The sequence below is a fragment of the Panthera uncia genome, chromosome A2, assembly GCF_023721935.1.
Source record: "Panthera uncia isolate 11264 chromosome A2, Puncia_PCG_1.0, whole genome shotgun sequence".
NCBI classification, from domain to species: Eukaryota; Metazoa; Chordata; class Mammalia; order Carnivora; family Felidae; genus Panthera; species Panthera uncia.
In genome coordinates, this window is record NC_064816.1 from 24,859,984 (window position 1) to 24,877,162 (window position 17,179).

The 17,179-nt window shown below is 36.5% G+C and overlaps 1 protein-coding gene across 28 annotated transcripts in view; it reads left to right on the forward strand.

The window, feature by feature from the left end:
- Positions 1-16,825, forward strand: part of SLMAP (sarcolemma associated protein) — a 149,720-nt gene extending 132,895 nt beyond the window's left edge. For 14 of the 28 annotated variants that reach the window (XM_049640774.1, XM_049640788.1, XM_049640781.1 and 11 more), the window contains 7 exons: positions 423-497; positions 2,674-2,994; positions 3,426-3,543; positions 6,984-7,155; positions 11,249-11,383; positions 13,421-13,510; positions 14,921-15,048. In XM_049640774.1, coding sequence (XP_049496731.1) covers positions 423-497; positions 2,674-2,994; positions 3,426-3,543; positions 6,984-7,155; positions 11,249-11,383; positions 13,421-13,504 — 905 coding nt within the window. In that variant the 3' untranslated portion in view covers positions 13,505-13,510; positions 14,921-15,048. Of the gene's footprint in view, positions 1-422; positions 498-2,673; positions 2,995-3,425; positions 3,544-6,983; positions 7,156-11,248; positions 11,384-13,420; positions 13,511-14,920 lie in introns of all 28 variants that reach the window. The other 14 variants (XM_049640773.1, XM_049640787.1, XM_049640780.1 and 11 more) reach the window with 1 other exon arrangement.
- The last annotated feature ends 354 nt before the right edge of the window (positions 16,826-17,179 follow it).

Sequence of the window (17,179 nt, forward strand, 5' to 3'; positions counted from 1 at the left end):
TGGCCTTCCTGATCTGGAGGAAGATTCACATCCCCAGGAGGAACTCAGAACTTTCTGTTAGTCAGTACTTACTTACCAAGTGCTTGACGGTAAACATAAGGGTTTTAAGTCTGTTTTTAAAACTTAAGCTCAAAAATGCTGATTAACAACTAGCAAGAATGCTTCTCATGTAAAAAATAGCACATATTATCTTGTTGAGACAAGGTCTAGAAAACTCTGCTATTCAATTGAATAGATTTATTACTACTCTTTTGTGCTCCTAAAATCTTTAAACTATCTAACAACTAATACTGATAATACTTACTCCTTAGCTTTTGTTTCCTTCTTAGAAACAAAATTTAATTTCTTAGAAATTTCCAGCTGCTCAATTCTGAATACTTCCATTAACTCACAAAATTAGATATACTGTATTTTATTTTTAGCTCTTTTGGAAGAAGAAAGAAAAGCCTATCGAAATCAAGTTGAGGAGTCCAGTAAACAAATACAGGTTCTTCAAGGTATGGAACATCTCAGGGCTATTGGGGATTATTATGGTTTGTTTGTAGTGATTCAAAAGGAATGGAAAGTAAGAGTTGGGAGGATTCCCATTTTTCATGTCTTTGGTTTGTCCCTAGAATCTGAGACTATAATTAGACCTCTGGGTAGGCTTTTTTTTTTTTTTTTTTTAAGAAGATACAAGAGAAGATCCCCTAGTACTCCAATAGTAGATACTTCGATTGGGAAGAACATAGGTGAAGACATGGGTTTGGCAAAACTGTCACTTTCAGGGTTATGTAGTGAGTTACTACACAGGGGGCCTTTGGACAGGACACCAATTTGAACTGCTCTGTGCATCAGCACTTCTAGCTTGATGACATCATTTCTAATACACATAACACACTTGCATTACAACAAAAATTATATATCACATAGAAGAGCACAATGATCCCTGCCCTGCCTTCATTGGTAGAAGCTGTTCTTCATACCCACCATTTTGCTTTCTCTTTGTGTGGGCTATCCAGAAATGACCAGAAAGATCCCTGCCTGCCAAAGGTTTTCTTCTAACCAGAGTTCCTGGTACTGTTAGGTTCTAATTGTGAGAGCCCTAGGAGAAACCTTTCTTTCCCATCCTATTGTAAAATTCCTAAAGCAAAATTAATTTGTCTTCACTGTCAAAGAAAGAACTAATGTTATTTTAAAGTTTTAGTTTGAGATGTAGGGTCAGAAGAAATTAAATAGTCAAGCAATCTCAGTTCAGAAAAAAAAGGAAATCACTGTCTGAGGCCTGTGATATTTGCCCTAAAATATCCCTGAGAAAAAGCAGTCTTCTGTGTTTTATTTTTGAGTGGGAATTTGAATTATTTAAAAATTTTTTTATTATGGTCAAGTTAGAATTTCTGGGATAGATTGTATATTTTTTTGAATAGAAAATTCTTTAAGCTCATTATAATTTAATGTTTTTATCCATTAGCTTATATAAATCTGATTTCAATCTATATTTCCATTCTGTACTGTATATGGGCAATTTTCCCTAAAGATTCTATAACTAGGGCTGCCTTTTGGCTTAAAGTTGTCTTACCTAGTCATCATTGAGTGCCCCCTAGTGCCAGTATGTGTATTTCATGACTTCATCCGCAAGCGTATGGTCCTGTTCATCTCTGGCCATTATGTCTTTTCAGATTTTGAACCTGTTAACCTCTCAATGCTTCCTGCAAACTTTTTAAAAGGCCTAATTTTTTTAATGCTTATTTATGGAGCAGCCTTACCCTTTCTCAGCCTTTCTTCTTAATTCTTCTTCTTTTCTACCCTAAGGAATTTTTCTACCTATAGTTTTCTTGTGTTATAGTAACCAAGACTAGTTTTCTAGTTCTGAAACAAGTATTTTATACAGATTGTTTCCAGTTCAAGTCTTGAGGGAACAAGACTAAATCTTAAAAATACACCTCCTTGATTAGGCAGCATTCATTAATGTTGTCAGTTCATTAATTCAACCAATAATTCTTGTTTGTTTGCTAGTACTGAGGATAGAGTATGCAAGAGATGTACAGTCAGTGGAAAAGATAAACAGTAAGCAAATATATAATGTGATATCCAATAAAGGCAGAGTAGTAGGCTAGAGAATGAGAAGGCTATTTTTAGATAAGGCATCAGAGAAAGCTTCTTCAAGGAATTGATATTTGACAGAAAATTGAATCAAGAACATCAAACTAATGCATACCATCTGACCAAGAAATTCTGTGTTTAGGAATTCACTCTAAGAAAAAAATCAGGCTTGCGTTATAAGCAGTATTTTTTATAGTAATTAAAAACTGAACAGCCTAAAATATTTAAAATAAGGGATTAGTCAAAGAAGTCACAGTGTAACTTTTTTGTTATTAAAAGATATTCATCACCAATAGGATAGAGAACACCATATATGTTAGACTCCCTCTCTGTTTTTGCTTTTATATGTGTATAATTACATATAAAAAATCCAGAAGAATAAATACCAAATGTCAGAAGCAACTTTCTCTGTGTGAGAGAAATAAAAAGATCACTTTGGTTTTTTTACTCTCTGTATTTCTGTATTTTGACATTTCTGCATTAAACATGGATTGCTTGTATAGTTTGTGATAACTACAGTCTCATTTGGGCAGTTCATTTATTTGTAATTGCTTTGGACATAGAAAATGACAGATAAATATCCTTTTGTAGCCCAACTACAGAGGTTACACATCAATATTGAGAATCTCCGGGAGGAGAAGGACAGTGAAATCACAAGCACTCGAGATGAACTGCTTAGTGCCCGGGATGAAATTTTACTCCTTCATCAAGCAGCAGAAAAGGCTGCCTGTGAGCGGGACACTGACATTGCCTCATTACAAGAAGAGCTTAAGAAGGTGCGAGCTGAGCTTGAGCGGTGGCGGAAAGCAGCGTCTGAATATGAGAAAGAAATCACAAGTCTACAAAATAGTTTTCAGCTTCGATGTCAGCAGTGTGAGGACCAGCAGAGAGAGGAAGCAACAAGGCTACAAAGTGAGTACACGTATTTTACATAAAACTCTTAATTCTTGACAGTGATAATTTGCACAAAATAACCATTTGGACCATTTTCTCTTTAGTCCAACAACTTGGACTAAAAACTATAAAGCGATGTTTTTATATTGGGGCTATAAAAATTCTTCAGGTCTGCAAGTTCTACAATAAATTGACATTTTTTACAATATTTTATTTAAATACTATTAGAATTATTTGCCATATAAAAGTGAATGGGAAGAAAATATTACTGAAGTTCAAGGTGATGGGACTTACCTGAGGTATAGATGCAAAATAAACAGGAATCAAAAAATAGCCATGTATTTGGTGGGGGGAAAGGTATGTTTTTCTCTGAAATATTTCCCTTATCCTCTGAATTATTATGGAAATTATGTTCCTATATTAATGAATACGTTTTGGGACTATTTTAGGTGAACTAGAGAAGTTGAGAAAGGAATGGAATGTATTGGAAACCGAATGCCATTCTCTAAAAAAGGAAAATGTTTTGTTATCATCAGAACTGCAGCGACAAGAAAAAGAATTGCACAAGTACGCAAGAACTCTTTTTTAGCTTCAAAATATTTCTTTATCTTAAATTTTCATCTAAATTAAATTTAAATTTTATACTTAAATACCTTTTGGGAGCAATGTTCAGCCAGACTCTTTTTCGCTATTTGACAAGTTATGCACACTAACTGAATACTTCAGCAGTGTTTTATTTTTACTTCTACCTTCATCCTACATGTCCTTTCCTTTTGGTGTACTCAAGGAATATATATTCATGCAATACAACTCCCCATACAAAGCCCTGAACAAGCAAACAGCAAAGATCTATAATCAGTGATTGAATTTGTCCTATAAACTAAGTGATAAAAATTTCAAATACAAGTTGTTTTTCTTTCATACCAATGATCCCTTCTGTTAGTAAGGGTGATCAGAAGATTACTATAATAAAGAATTTGTAAGATTGAAAGATACAAATTCAGCTTTTGAATTTCACAGTTAGTTATATAAAGGCTAATAATATATAAGATCAATTATGTCTTTCTAATATCCAGTACCTTACAAACAAACCAACGAAGGCAATAAATTTATTCCAGCAAATTTAGTGGACTCCTGCTTCCCCACCAACATTTGATGTATAGTTTAAAGTTAATTTCTTCCTGGGGCTCCTAGATGGCTCAGTCAGTTAAGCGTCTGACTTCCGCTCAGGTCATGATCTCACAGTTCGTGGGTTCGAGCCCTGTGTCAGGCTCTGTGCAGACAACTCAGAGCCTAGAGCCTGCTTAGGATTCTGTATCTCCCTCTCTCTCTACTCCTCCACCACTTGTGCTCTGGCTCTCATAAATGAATAAACATTTAAAAAAAATTAAAATCAATCTGTTAAAAATTTGATCCATTCCATATTTTTATTTAAACAATTTTATGTTCTAATTCAGAATGCGAAAGTAGTACATGTTTACTACATTAAAAAAATTTTAATGTTTATTTTTTGAGAGAGAGACAGACATAGAGTGCAAGTGGGGGAGGGGCAAGAGAGAGGGAGACACAGAATCTGAAGCAGGATCCAGGCTCCCAGCTGTCAGCACAGAGCCCAATGCAGGGCTTGAACCCACGAACCATGAGATCATGATTTGAGCTGAAGTTGGACGCTTAACCGGCTGAGCCACCCAGGCGCCCCTGTACATGTTTATTATTGAAGTAACTCTTAATTAATCCATCTCCCTCCCCCACAATACACCATAAATGGGAGTCCTTACTCTCCTGTTAACCTTGTGTTTATATCCTCAAGAGCATCAAGGTTAGCAAAAACTTAGTGATCAAGGTAAGTTCCCATAAAAATAAGCTTTAGGGGAAAACAATAAAGAAAGGACTAGATATATCAGAAAATGGTAAGCCTCATCTGCTCATAAAGAGTAGCAATTGCAGTAGATTATACATTTTGAAAAATCAAGAACGATTGAAGGAACAAGATGTGTAGATTTATTCTGTAAGATGGCTTCTTACAATACCATGTGTTATCAATACTATAAAACTTCTTTCTCTTTCAGTGTCCTAGCTTTCCAGTCTTTTGTACATCTATGCAATACACATTTATGTGTTATACTTTTTAAATGTTCAGAGATAATTAATAACAAAGAGTAAATATGTTTGTAACATCTAAAATTTTGTAAAAACAGTTCCAAAATCTGAACAGGACAAAATAAAGGCCCAGACACAACTATACACATGTGAATGTTTATGTATGTACCAACTGATGTTTGTGTTAACAGCACATTTGGGCAAGTTGTTTGGTATAAAGTGATTGTAAGGGAGGCAGACACGCTCAAATTCTTTATATTTGGAATCTTAGTGAATCCATTTAGTTTGGTATTCTATCATAAGCAAGAAATACTGATCTTTGGGGCTCCTGGGTGGCTCAGTTGGTTAAGCATCCAACTCTTGATCTCAATTCAGGTCCTGCCCCTGATGTTGGGTTCTATATTAGGAGTGAAGACTACTCAAAAAAAAAAGAAAAGAAAAGAGAAGAAATACTGATCTTTGATTACTAATATTGATTATCTGAAATTATTCCTGCTTTGGGATTATTGATATTTTAAAGATTTAAACTTGATCCCTCATTCTTAAGATGTAATTAATCGGAATCTGGCAGATTTTTAAGTGCTGTTTTTTAAATTACTTCAAATTTTGTTGAAGCATCGAAAAGCAACAAACTCCTTATGAGTTAGAAACATACATCTTATAAAAATATTAGGTCCCAGAAGGGTGGAATATATTATATCATTAGTCAAGGTTGTCTGCCTAAAGTCACAAACTATTTAAGACAAATTAATTCTGTTTCTTAAGCTTTTCTGGTTTAGTGGCCCTCTCAATTTATTTGGTAAGCCACCTCAGCATTTAAGGAGCATTTAGAAGTTATTCTTTCTTTACAGAGTCTTCTATGTCATTTAGTTCCTAGCTATATTGGACTGATGTCACACTCGCCCCTAAGAATTGGCCTGGCATACAATCAGAATGGGATTTACGCTCCATAGTGCCTTGGTTAATAATATTGAGCCTGAATCTTATGATCCATTCTGAGAAGCATAAAACTGTCATTTTGAAAACTTTATTCTTCTTTAGCTATTTCTGTTGTAAATGGGAGCCACATTCTTTCAAACAGCTACACTATTTAGGTCTTTTGTTTTTTGTGATGCACAAGGAATTGAACAAAGAATTTCTGTTCATGCCTATCAAGCTGTTTTTGTAGTGTGTAAATTGGATTTTTTTACATCAAGTTATAAAAGTAATTATAGAATTTAAGCCGGAAAACAGCCTCCAAAATTATTGAGTTCAATCTTCTTATTTGATGATGGAGGGCACTGAGACTCTCCTTGTGTTATTTGTGTCTGTGTAACATGGTGCCTGGCACAGATCTAAGAGCTCAGGAAATGCTTGCTCAGAGAAGTAAACTGCACCAATTAAGTGACTTGCTCAACATCTTACAACTTAATAGTGGCAGAGCTAGGGTCTAGAACCCAGCCTCCTGGTTCTTTGTTTCATGCTTTCTCCCCAATTTGGTGTGTCTTTTTTCTTTACTTGAATTGACAGTGGCTCCTAAGCTTTAAGTTTCTATTTGTCCAGTACTTAAGTAAATAAATAGTTGAAAAGTGTGCTATTTTCCTGGGGAAGCCCCACACTGTATCTTTCATAATACAATTAATATAACGTGATGTAACAAAACATGCAGTTAGTCACCTCCTACTTCTACTTTCAAGATTTCAGCCTCTGTGTATATTTGATAATCTGAAAATAGAACACAGCTTTAAACATGCAATTTTTTAGTGTATAATGCTTTTTATTTATTGAATGTATCTTATTATTTTTTATGTACTTTTTCCTCCTCTGAAATTTACTCCATCCCTCCTAGTGAAATGTATAAGAAATTGGACTTCCTGCTATGTCTAGTTTCTACATGAATTGAATAACTGTTAATATTTATGTTGCAGTTCTCAGAAGCAGAGTTTAGAGCTTACCAGTGATCTCAGCATCCTTCAGATGACTAGGAAAGAGCTTGAGAATCAAGTGGGATCTTTGAAAGAACAGCATCTTCGGGATTCAGCTGGTTTAAAAACTCTTCTCAGTAAGGCTGAAAACCAAGCAAAGGATGTACAGAAAGAGGTAAAGCGAAAAGACATTCTGAGCCCAATTATGGTTGGACTTAAAGCCAAAAGCAAATCAGATATTCATGCTAGTTAGAAATAAAGGGAAGCAGAAGTCCCATTACCTGTCACAAAGCTGATAATTGGAGCATCTCTGCCTGGTGATTTCTAGCTGTGTATCATGGTCCATATATAGAGAATTCATTAGTAGACTTTGGTCTCAAAAATACAAATATACAAAATTACATTAAAATTTTTTCTCTACCAGTTAGTTGACTTATATGAGAAGCCCTTTGTACCAGATTCCTCAATTCATTGTTTATCTTTCAAAGACAATATCATATTTAATTTGAAATACTTTTGGAAAACAAAGTGGGGCCTTACCATAATGCTGTCTAAACCCCTCAGTGAAACTGGCCTGAAAGTTACTTAAAATTCACCTCATAGCCAGCCAGCCAAACACAGATCCTGTGACCTTTTACTTTCTTCTCCCTCACCTCCACCCCTTTTTCCCCTTCTTCCCTTCTTCACAAATATGCATGCTCACTTTTCATATCATTTGGCCTAAAACCTTGACTTGATTTTGGAGTAGAGACCTCACCCAGCCTCTTTCTGAGCAAAACCTTGAAGTTGACAATGAGGCAATGAGAGCTACATTCAGTCTTGCTACCTTATCCTCCCTGCATTGAGTCCTGGCCAGCCCAGGGGACAGAGAAGGCTGGTGCATCTTGACCTACTGGTCAGGGCCCACCCCAGTTATAGACTCACTCTCTCTTCTCTCTCTCTCTCTCTCTCTCTCTCTCTCTCTCTCTCTCTTCAATGTTTATTTATTTTTGAGAGAGACAGAGAGTGCATGCACGAGGTAGGGAGGGGCAGAGAGAGAGGGAGACACAGAATCTGAAACAAGATCCAGGCTCAGAGCTGTCAGCACAGAGCCCGATGCGGGGCTTGAACTCACGAGCCTTTAGATCATGACCTGAGCCAAAGTCAGACAGTTAACTGAGTGAGCCACCCAGGCGCCCCAGCTGTAGACTCTCTTAAGTGAAAGATTCATTATACAGAGAAGGAAGTTGAAGACAACTCTTTGTCTTTAATAACAAATTTTCCCAAAATTGTTTTTAGAAGATCTGTTTAATCCAGTTTTTCTTTGCACTGCCCTTTCCTTGTAGTATCCTGAACGTGGACATGATTATTGTTCTTCTGTCTTCATGTTTGTTCTTAAAGAAAAAAAACTGTAACATTTTTTATTTACATGTGGCCATATTGATTTTGTAACATGTCGTTTTTATCTTCTTGCTAAGGATATGCGTTTTGGGAGAAATCTCATTTAGTTGGAACACAAATTTTGTGCCAAAGTAAATATCCTAGTATTTAATACTGTAAGCACTTTGTGCCCTTCCAGTCCATATGCCATAGTCCTTTCAAAATCTGGGAAGAATGCTGTGGTTGCAAGATGACTCTGTTGTATGTTACTATGAATGCACTGGCCGTTGTGTTGCATTATTTGTTTGCCTGTTTTTGGTCACTGAGCAATCAGTGAGAAATGCTTTAACTGCTTCCTCAAATGGCAGTGGCATGTTGTCACAGCATCTAAATTGTTGACAGCTCTGGATTGCATTAAATGCAGCGCATTTAAAAATATGTCTGAACTTGTCAATATGTTTCTTTTCTATTTTCTTGTTCAGTGTTTTCCATTGTGAAATGATGTGTAGTCATCACACTCCTTTGTAATGTAAAATTGCTTCTCTTTCTGTTTGTCCTGTCGTCAACTATTGGACACTAGTCTGTAACTAAAATGTTCTTTAATGAGATTCTTTTATCTGTGTAATCCACTGCAAATGAATTACTACTTTTTACTAATGCACATATATTCTCTTTCAACATTTCCCCTTTGTTCTCCTTTCTCTCATAGAATCATGCTTAATGTGCACAGTATCATGTATCTTCAGCACTGTAACAGGCTAAACTATTACAAGCTAAGCAAGCCAGATATGATTATTTTTATGAAGAAGAACCAAAGGTGTTGTTGGTAATATTGTGTGGTATTTCCCTCTTACTCAGAACTGAGCTCGTTTCTTACCTTCGAGTTAGAAAGCAAGATGGAGCAAAAATGATATCCAAGCCAGGTGTGAAACTAAGGCTGCAGAAGGTGACCTTTGTTCCAACAATTAAGTTTTATATACATGGCAACTTTTATTTGAACATTTAACCAAAAAGAAAGTACATAAGAAAGGAAATTTGAATCTTCAGTATTAAGAGGAAATAATGGTATATTATCTTTATATTTGATTAAAAGCATCTTTATACTTGAATTTAGTAGGGGTATCTATAACTTAAGAATTCATAAAATGTTGAGTATACAAGTCAGTCGTGCAAAGACTGCCTCAGGAAAGTTGTTTGGCTTCACCACCTGGCTGTGGAGCAAGGGCCTGAGCCCTTGCACAGGCTGAAGGTAAACAGCAGGCACTCCCTGACTGGCTGCCTTCCTGTCACTCTGCTTCACACCCCCTGGAATGGAGAAATGATTAAGTGCTTTGGTGTAAAGGGCAAGCTGGATGTAAGAATAGTGGAAAAGGAACGTAAGGGAAAATTTAGGTCAGCAAAATCACTGTTAAGAATCAGGTCATTGAGAACTGATTATGTTCTAAAAGACTAGTCTAGGTATGCTAAATTTGCTTTGGCAGCCTGCCAGCAGCCTTCCGCCTTCTGGAAGGAAGTCCACAGACCCTACAAAAAAAGTTGTCATAAAGTCCATGAATCTTACTCCTTGGTTCATTGTCTGGCATACTACCTGGCCTTTTCTGGGAATGTTGTTAGGTAACAGGGAGTTCCCTTCACATTTTGCCTCCCTCTCTACACCCATATCTTTATTCCCATTTACTGGTGATCTCTCTGCTGACCCTAATCCCCCTGCTCTCACCTCTTCTGACTAATGTTTTTATACATTTGCATCCTGCTTCATATTTATCTTTGGAGTGCATAATGACGAGCTCCTAATTAATCACTCCAAAGTATTTGCATTATTCAGAAGCACCACGTAAAGGTGTCTTTTATTGAGAAATTTCTGGGATATAGGAGGAAAAAGGAGAAACCTTTCTGGTATGCTGGACCCATGGTATATTTATATTCTACTCAGCCATGTCTGTCTGTCTTCCTTCTAAAACCTTCAGAGATGGGAGAGTGGGGCAATGGAGGCTGAGACAAAGGCATAACCAGCAGCAGAACGGTTTTTGTTCTGTGACTGGGAGCCCAGCTTTCATGTAAGATGCAGTATCTAGAAGTAGAACCAATCTAGAATTCTGGCCTCCTGGGCCATTTAAAGTAGGGGCAAACTATGCTGTGTCTTGCATTGACCTCACCAGTGTTCATAGGATACACAAGTCTGTCTGAACATTAAATTATATTCAGTGAACTGGTTTTCAGAGCAGGAAGTGGCATGTTTCACTATAGAAAAGTATTTATCAGGAACAGCTTCTTAAAAATTATTTATTGATGCTTATAAGTTTTAGGTAGAAAGATAGAAATGCCTCAGTCATAGTGGTCAGTACTTTAGATCTATTTCTTTACTTTATTTGCCTAGAAATTCATTATCCAGAACACTTTAATACCCAGTGATGCTTGGGTAAAAGAAAGCCTGATGGGAGTTAATACTTTTTACTTCAAGACTAAAATAGCTTGGCTGACATTGGTTACCAGGATATAAACTCAGACTTCCTAATCTCACCATTTAATTAGCCTTCGGAGTTTTTCTTCACTTGCCTTTCTTTTGGCTCAGTTTGAAAATTACTTTACTTTTCTCCTCTAATTCACTTAATGGAAAGAGTGACCCTTTATATTAGAAACAGATGACACAATGGTGATTTCTCTCTCTCTCTCTCTCTCTCTTTTTTTTTTTTTTTAAACTCCAGGGCCAGAAAGTTCTTACATAGAATAAAGTTAACATGAAAGACTTCCTATTATTAGTGCAAATGATTCTTATCCTCCTTAAAACAAAAAGGCTTGACTTTGGTGTTGCAGGTGGCTAAACAGGGTCTGGTATTAAGCCTGAAGAGAACCATAACTTCCTACCCATTTTAAGTTGAGTCTGCACACTCTTTTTTCTTTGCCTTTAGTATGAAAAGACACAGACTGTACTCTCAGAACTGAAGTTGAAGTTTGAAATGACTGAGCAGGAAAAACAATCAATCACAGATGAGCTCAAACAATGTAAAGACAACCTGAAGCTGCTCCGAGAGAAAGGAAATAATGTAAGTCTTTGCAAACTTGGCTTAGCTTTGACTGAGAGGCAGGTGAAAGCCCTGAGATAGAGTTTTCAGAGGACTTTATTACTGATTTGAGAAACTGAGGCCTGTAGTATGTAAACTAAGCTTTTCGTTATGAAATTCCATGATGGAATCATTGTACTCTCAAATTGTTGAGTAAAAATTTGCCCCTTTAACCTGTATCCCTACGAAAGCCTGAGGAATGCCTGGAGGAAGAGCCTTATTTGCAAGAAAATAATCTACCTAAGAACTGTCAGATTTTCCCCAGATGAATCTGAAGTTCTGTCACCAAGCCATCATCTGGCACTTCATTTCCCCTGCTGGGAAATGAAGCACTGTACCACCAGGGACCCACCTAAGAAAGAGTAGTACATGTCGACTCCTCAGCACTTGGCTGTACCAAAAAATGGAGACCTAATTATGGTTTTCATTTTACACTAATAATGTTCTCACTAAGGCATATTCCCAAAAAGCTTGGCGTCTTTTTGACCTCCTATAAATATTAGGGAATATTTGGTGAGTTTCTGTAAAGCCGTGTGTGTGTGTGTGTGTGTGTGTGTATGTGTGTCTGTGTGTGTGTGTGTGTGAGAGAGAGAGAGAGAGGGAGGGAGGGAGGGAGAGAGAGAGAAATTGGAATGTTTTCACATAAATTGAGTTTAATATTAATTTGTTTTTCATTTACTAGAAAGGCAGATAGTCTTTAAAAAGATGTTATACTAAATATATGTTGTGTTATTATATGTTTCGGTGATCATTGCCTTTGTGGGACCTAACTGGTGGCTGTTCAGTGTAGTTGGTTGTGCTCTGACTTATTTCAAATCCCTGTCATGGCTTGGACACTGCAGTGGTGTAAGCCACACCCTTCCTACAGAGGAAAACACTCTGCTTAATTTTGCCGCACAAGTACAAAAGAGTGATGTTGCATGGCCATTCGATTATGCAGTTGCACACAAAATGTTCATGAGTTGTGTCCAACTGTCCTTTGCTATTAGTTTTTTAGAATATAAAGTCTTGTTGCTTAGGCGGAAGCCTTTGAGAAGTTGATAAATTGGGAATGGAGGCTTTATGCTAAGCAAAATTGATTGCATTTATTTTGAAAATGTAGATTACAGACCTCTTCTGAAATCAGATCATAATGGTTTGGTTATTTCTCTTTTGTGTTAAATCATATCTTTCTGAATTTGGAATTTCAGTCCACCTTCTACTAAATTAACCTACGAAGACATCTAGCATAATCAGAATGGATACCCCTGTACTGTTTAGAACCTTTTCAAAAGTAACCTGGCTTTTATTATTTATAGTTGTATCAATAATTTGCCTAAAAGGTGAATTTCCTTTTTTTAATCATATTAGACTTATGATAATAAAGTTTTCTCTGCAATAAAACTCATTGCAGTAACTCCATCCAATTTTAAAAATTAATTCTATTCTGGTAACATAACTGAAAGCCTTGAGACTCAACTGCCTGTCTTTATATATCAAATGTTTATCACACATTGTGTCAGATCTCTTGCTCAGTTTTTTAGGAAGGATACATCACAGGACATTTATTTTTAAGCTTGAAAGCAATACCATCTCAGGCAAGCGAGTTTTGGTTTTAAAAAAAGGTTTTGATGGAGGGATAAAATAAACTTTAGCCACTTCCAAGGGACTACATTGTCAAATAATGGATTCCAAATACGGAACAAAAAGAATGTACTGTCAAGCAGAGCGTTGGTCGCTGAAGTGTCGCCGTGGCTCTGTCTTAACATGCTACATTTCATTAGCGTGTTAGGGGCACCCACAGTGCCCATTGCTCCCAGATGTCCCTTTAAACTGGTGGTTACATACCGCAGTCCGTCATTCTGGATTGTATTAGATGTCTTTAAAATGTTTGAAATCAGTTCAAAACCTGAGTGCTATTACTTCTGTTATTACCTCAGTCTTCCTACCCTCCTTCCCACCTCCCGGGGTCTAAATCATCTTATCTGATTTTTTTTTTTAATAGCATAAAATGATTTTAATATCCCTTCCCTTCTTTAGCCTTCCATATTACAACCCGTCCCAGCCGTATTCATCGGCCTATTCCTGGCTTTCCTGTTTTGGTGTTTCGGTCCATTGTGGTAGAGAAAGGTACAAGCACTACTGTTGAGTCCTTGTCTGTTTGTCCCCGTCACCTGTTTGTGCCATATTTGTAATATAGTGCATGGCAGAATCACACAGGTATTTTGTTACCTGAAGCAAACCCTTCATTTAGTATGCCATGTATTGTGTCATACAAATGAACTGAACAATCAACTAATCACATAACATTTTGTCTTGTTTCCTTTGTAGTGATGCTAACCATGAATTAATTCCAACCTAACCAGTTGTTAATGTGCTGCCTTTAACCGAGTCTTTGTCTCTAGCAAACCGGAATACACTATGAATTGTTGCAATATTAGCACCCCCCTTCCCAATTACGTTTAATCATATTTGAATGAGAAATGAAGCGTTTGCCTCTTTGAAGTTTTCAGCCAGCTTTCTTCCCCCTCCTCCTTTCCCTCTTCTTTTCTGTAGTGTAGAATTTCTTCATTTCAACCCTTTGCCTGTATTTATACTGTGGCTATGAAGATGAAAAAGGATGAGATTAGCATAATGGACCAGTGGCTCATGATCTCAACCCCAGTGTGCATTTACTTATGCGAGTATAAACCTCCCCGTATCTTTCTGAGCCCTGATCTGCAACATCAGAATATTTCTTTAAAAGCCAACTTTCTCAGTGAGACTCTTAGAACATGAGTGGAAAATAGAGCTATCAACCAGAGCATAGTGATCTTATAAAGCCCTCCAAAAGCTAACAGGGAACAGCCCGCCCATGCTTGCCTGCAACAGGCATGCGTGTTAGTAGATCATATGAGATAATCATGTGACATTACTGCACTGGACATGGTTTTTACCAAAAGTATCAAAGAGACAGTGTCCTAATAGCTCTTCCCCATCTTGAACCCCATCTGATCTTGTCTTCTGTGGTTTCAAATTAGAGGATCAAAGCTTAGACCATTTTCTTTCTATCACCTTACCCACCAGCTCCTTCTGTAAAACTATCCCCACATAGAAATCTGGTTTTAATCAAGAAATAAACATTAAAAAGCGAAGAAGAAGAAATAAACATTTTAAGCAGACATATATTCCAGGCATCTGTGTACATCAGTTAGTTGCAATATTTGGACACTGGAGTAAATAAAGCAGGCTGAGCCCACAGGGTTTCTTAGGGGTCACTGTTAGGTTTCAACTGTAACAAAATTGAAGACTGCTCAAGACTTTCCTGAGCTATACGTGGCTTCCACATAATGGTCCTCTAAAAGCGTTCCTGCTATAATGGTTCTCCTCACACCTGACTCCCTCACCTGTTTTCTTCTCTTTTTAAAATTTATTCTTATGCAAAGATAAGGTTTTTCTAATATTCTGTTAAGTATTCAGGACTCTCTGGAACCAAGGGGTTAGTAGGTATGAAAAGAGAGGGAAGAATGTGATATTGACTCTCGGTTTCTTTCCACACAGAAACCCTGGCCCTGGATGCCCATGTTGGCTGCCCTGGTTGCGGTGACAGCCATCGTGCTGTACGTGCCAGGTCTGGCCAGAGCTTCTCCATGAGAGCGTTTCTTGAGTCCGTACACCGTCCTCCCTTTAGAAGCTGGCATCACACTCATGCTGGGGACAAACAGAACCATTTTCTTCCTTTTTACCTCTTAAGACAGCAGAAGTGCAAGAATACAGCTGTAGGGTCATTGCTTTAACTTATATAAAATGTATCTATCTATAAAGAGGATATAAAATTGTGACTTTATTCTACTGTAAGCAATAATTTGCTTGCAATTTTTCATGTAATTTTTAAATTAGTATGTTGAGATTCTGAATATTATGGTGGCCTAAAGTAGGCTTCTTGGTACACCAAATTATTTATAACATTAAATTTATGGGTATTTTACTCTGAATTCTAATGGCCAGATAATTCATTTTTCTGATTCGATAACTACCCAAACCAAACAACCAACACATACATGGGAAGAGAGGCCCTGTGTGCTCAGTGCCTATCAGTTTGAAATATATACACATATATATATATTTTTTACATATTTACGCCATTTTTACTTGTTATAAAACCACTGAGCTATTGGGAACAAGACTTAGAGACAACTATTTGCGTGGATTTTCTTTCTTTCTTTCTTTTTCTTTCTTTTTTTTTTTTTAAGAAGAAATACACTTGGAAAATATTCTGTTCTAGTGATAATTTGGGGAATATGTGCACGCTTGTTCAGCCTTAATGTGACTTGACGATGTGGAGGACATCAACTTTGAAAAACTTTCCATGAGAGTGTGTATTTTCTTGAGCAAACTGAAGTATTTCTGGGAGCAAAAACAGTAATTCTACAATTTCAGTGCAGTAAACCAAACTGTTGAGTCAATTGGAATGCAATTTATTAAACCTCATGTATTTAAAGAGATATTTTCTTTAAAAGCCAAGTTACTTTCTCATATACAGCATTTTAGGAAGCATGATTTTTTTTTCTATCATCTCTTCCTCCAAGCATGTTTAATTGAAGAAAGAATTAATATCTCTTTAGATAAGCTTTTACTGACTTAATTTGGTTATGATATTTCAAAGCTAATTCATGTTCACGGTGAGCTGTTGTTACCTACCAACAGATTTCCTGGTCGGGTATGCAAATGGTTATTTTCTTTTTACTGTTGTTAATTGGGACATTCTGTTTACGAGAAGCATTATTCCCAAGATTAGTAGTGTTCCATGCACAGTGAAGCACCTAAAAACACTGCTTGATGTTATAAATTTAAAACACAGAAGTGAAAGTTTAGCTATGGTTTTGTGCGGCACCACAGTTATGTCAATAAAATTTATTTAGGTCATAGAATATCCTAAAGTATCACCTAGTTAAATTTTTCAGTCAGCGCAACTGGGAGGGAATGTCAGTGAATTGGCTCGAATGTTCTGTGGCCATCCACAGGCCTAGCCAAGTGTTGAAATAGAAGTTTAGGATATAATTTGCCTTGTGATGTTTGGCAGTCGTTGTTTATACTTTAAAGGTTATATTTTAAGCTATTTGGGATTTGCTGTTGGGAGTATCACTAGATTTATGGAGGAATTAGTCACCAATGACTTGTAGAAAATGCTGTCATATAGTTCATTTCATCATTTTCTGTTGCAGGAAGCCACTCCACCACAGAATGCTAATATGCCAGTGGTACCCAGTACCTCTTGTATATAGGTTATTGCAAATATTGTTCTGAAATGCTTAACTTCAGAATTACATTTTTTAAAGTAAATAATTGTTTTAAATCTATTTTGTAAAGATATAAAGTACAATAGAATTTCTGGAGTACAGATTAAACTATTTGCACTAACACACGTGATGTGCATGATTTAATAAAATAACTTTACTCTCCCTATGCATTTTTGAGTTGGATATCATTGAAATTCTTAGTGTTGACTCTACTGTTAGATTGTTAATAGTCGTTTCTTGAAATGACTCTTTATGCACCGTAATATATATTTGGTGTTCTTCAGGGGTTAAAAGAAAACACTGAGCTGTTGCCTTCAAGTTTTATTAGCCTTTTATTTAACTTGCTGCTCTAATTTTTCCCCTTTTACTATGGTTATTGTTAAAACGTGACTCACTTGCCAGACAAGTCTCTTTAAATGTAAAGTCTAGTATCAATATTTACTTTATTCAAATTGAATTAATGGGTTTTTGTAGTTACTGCCAGTTTTTCTTAAGAATATGAATGAGCCTATTCATAAGC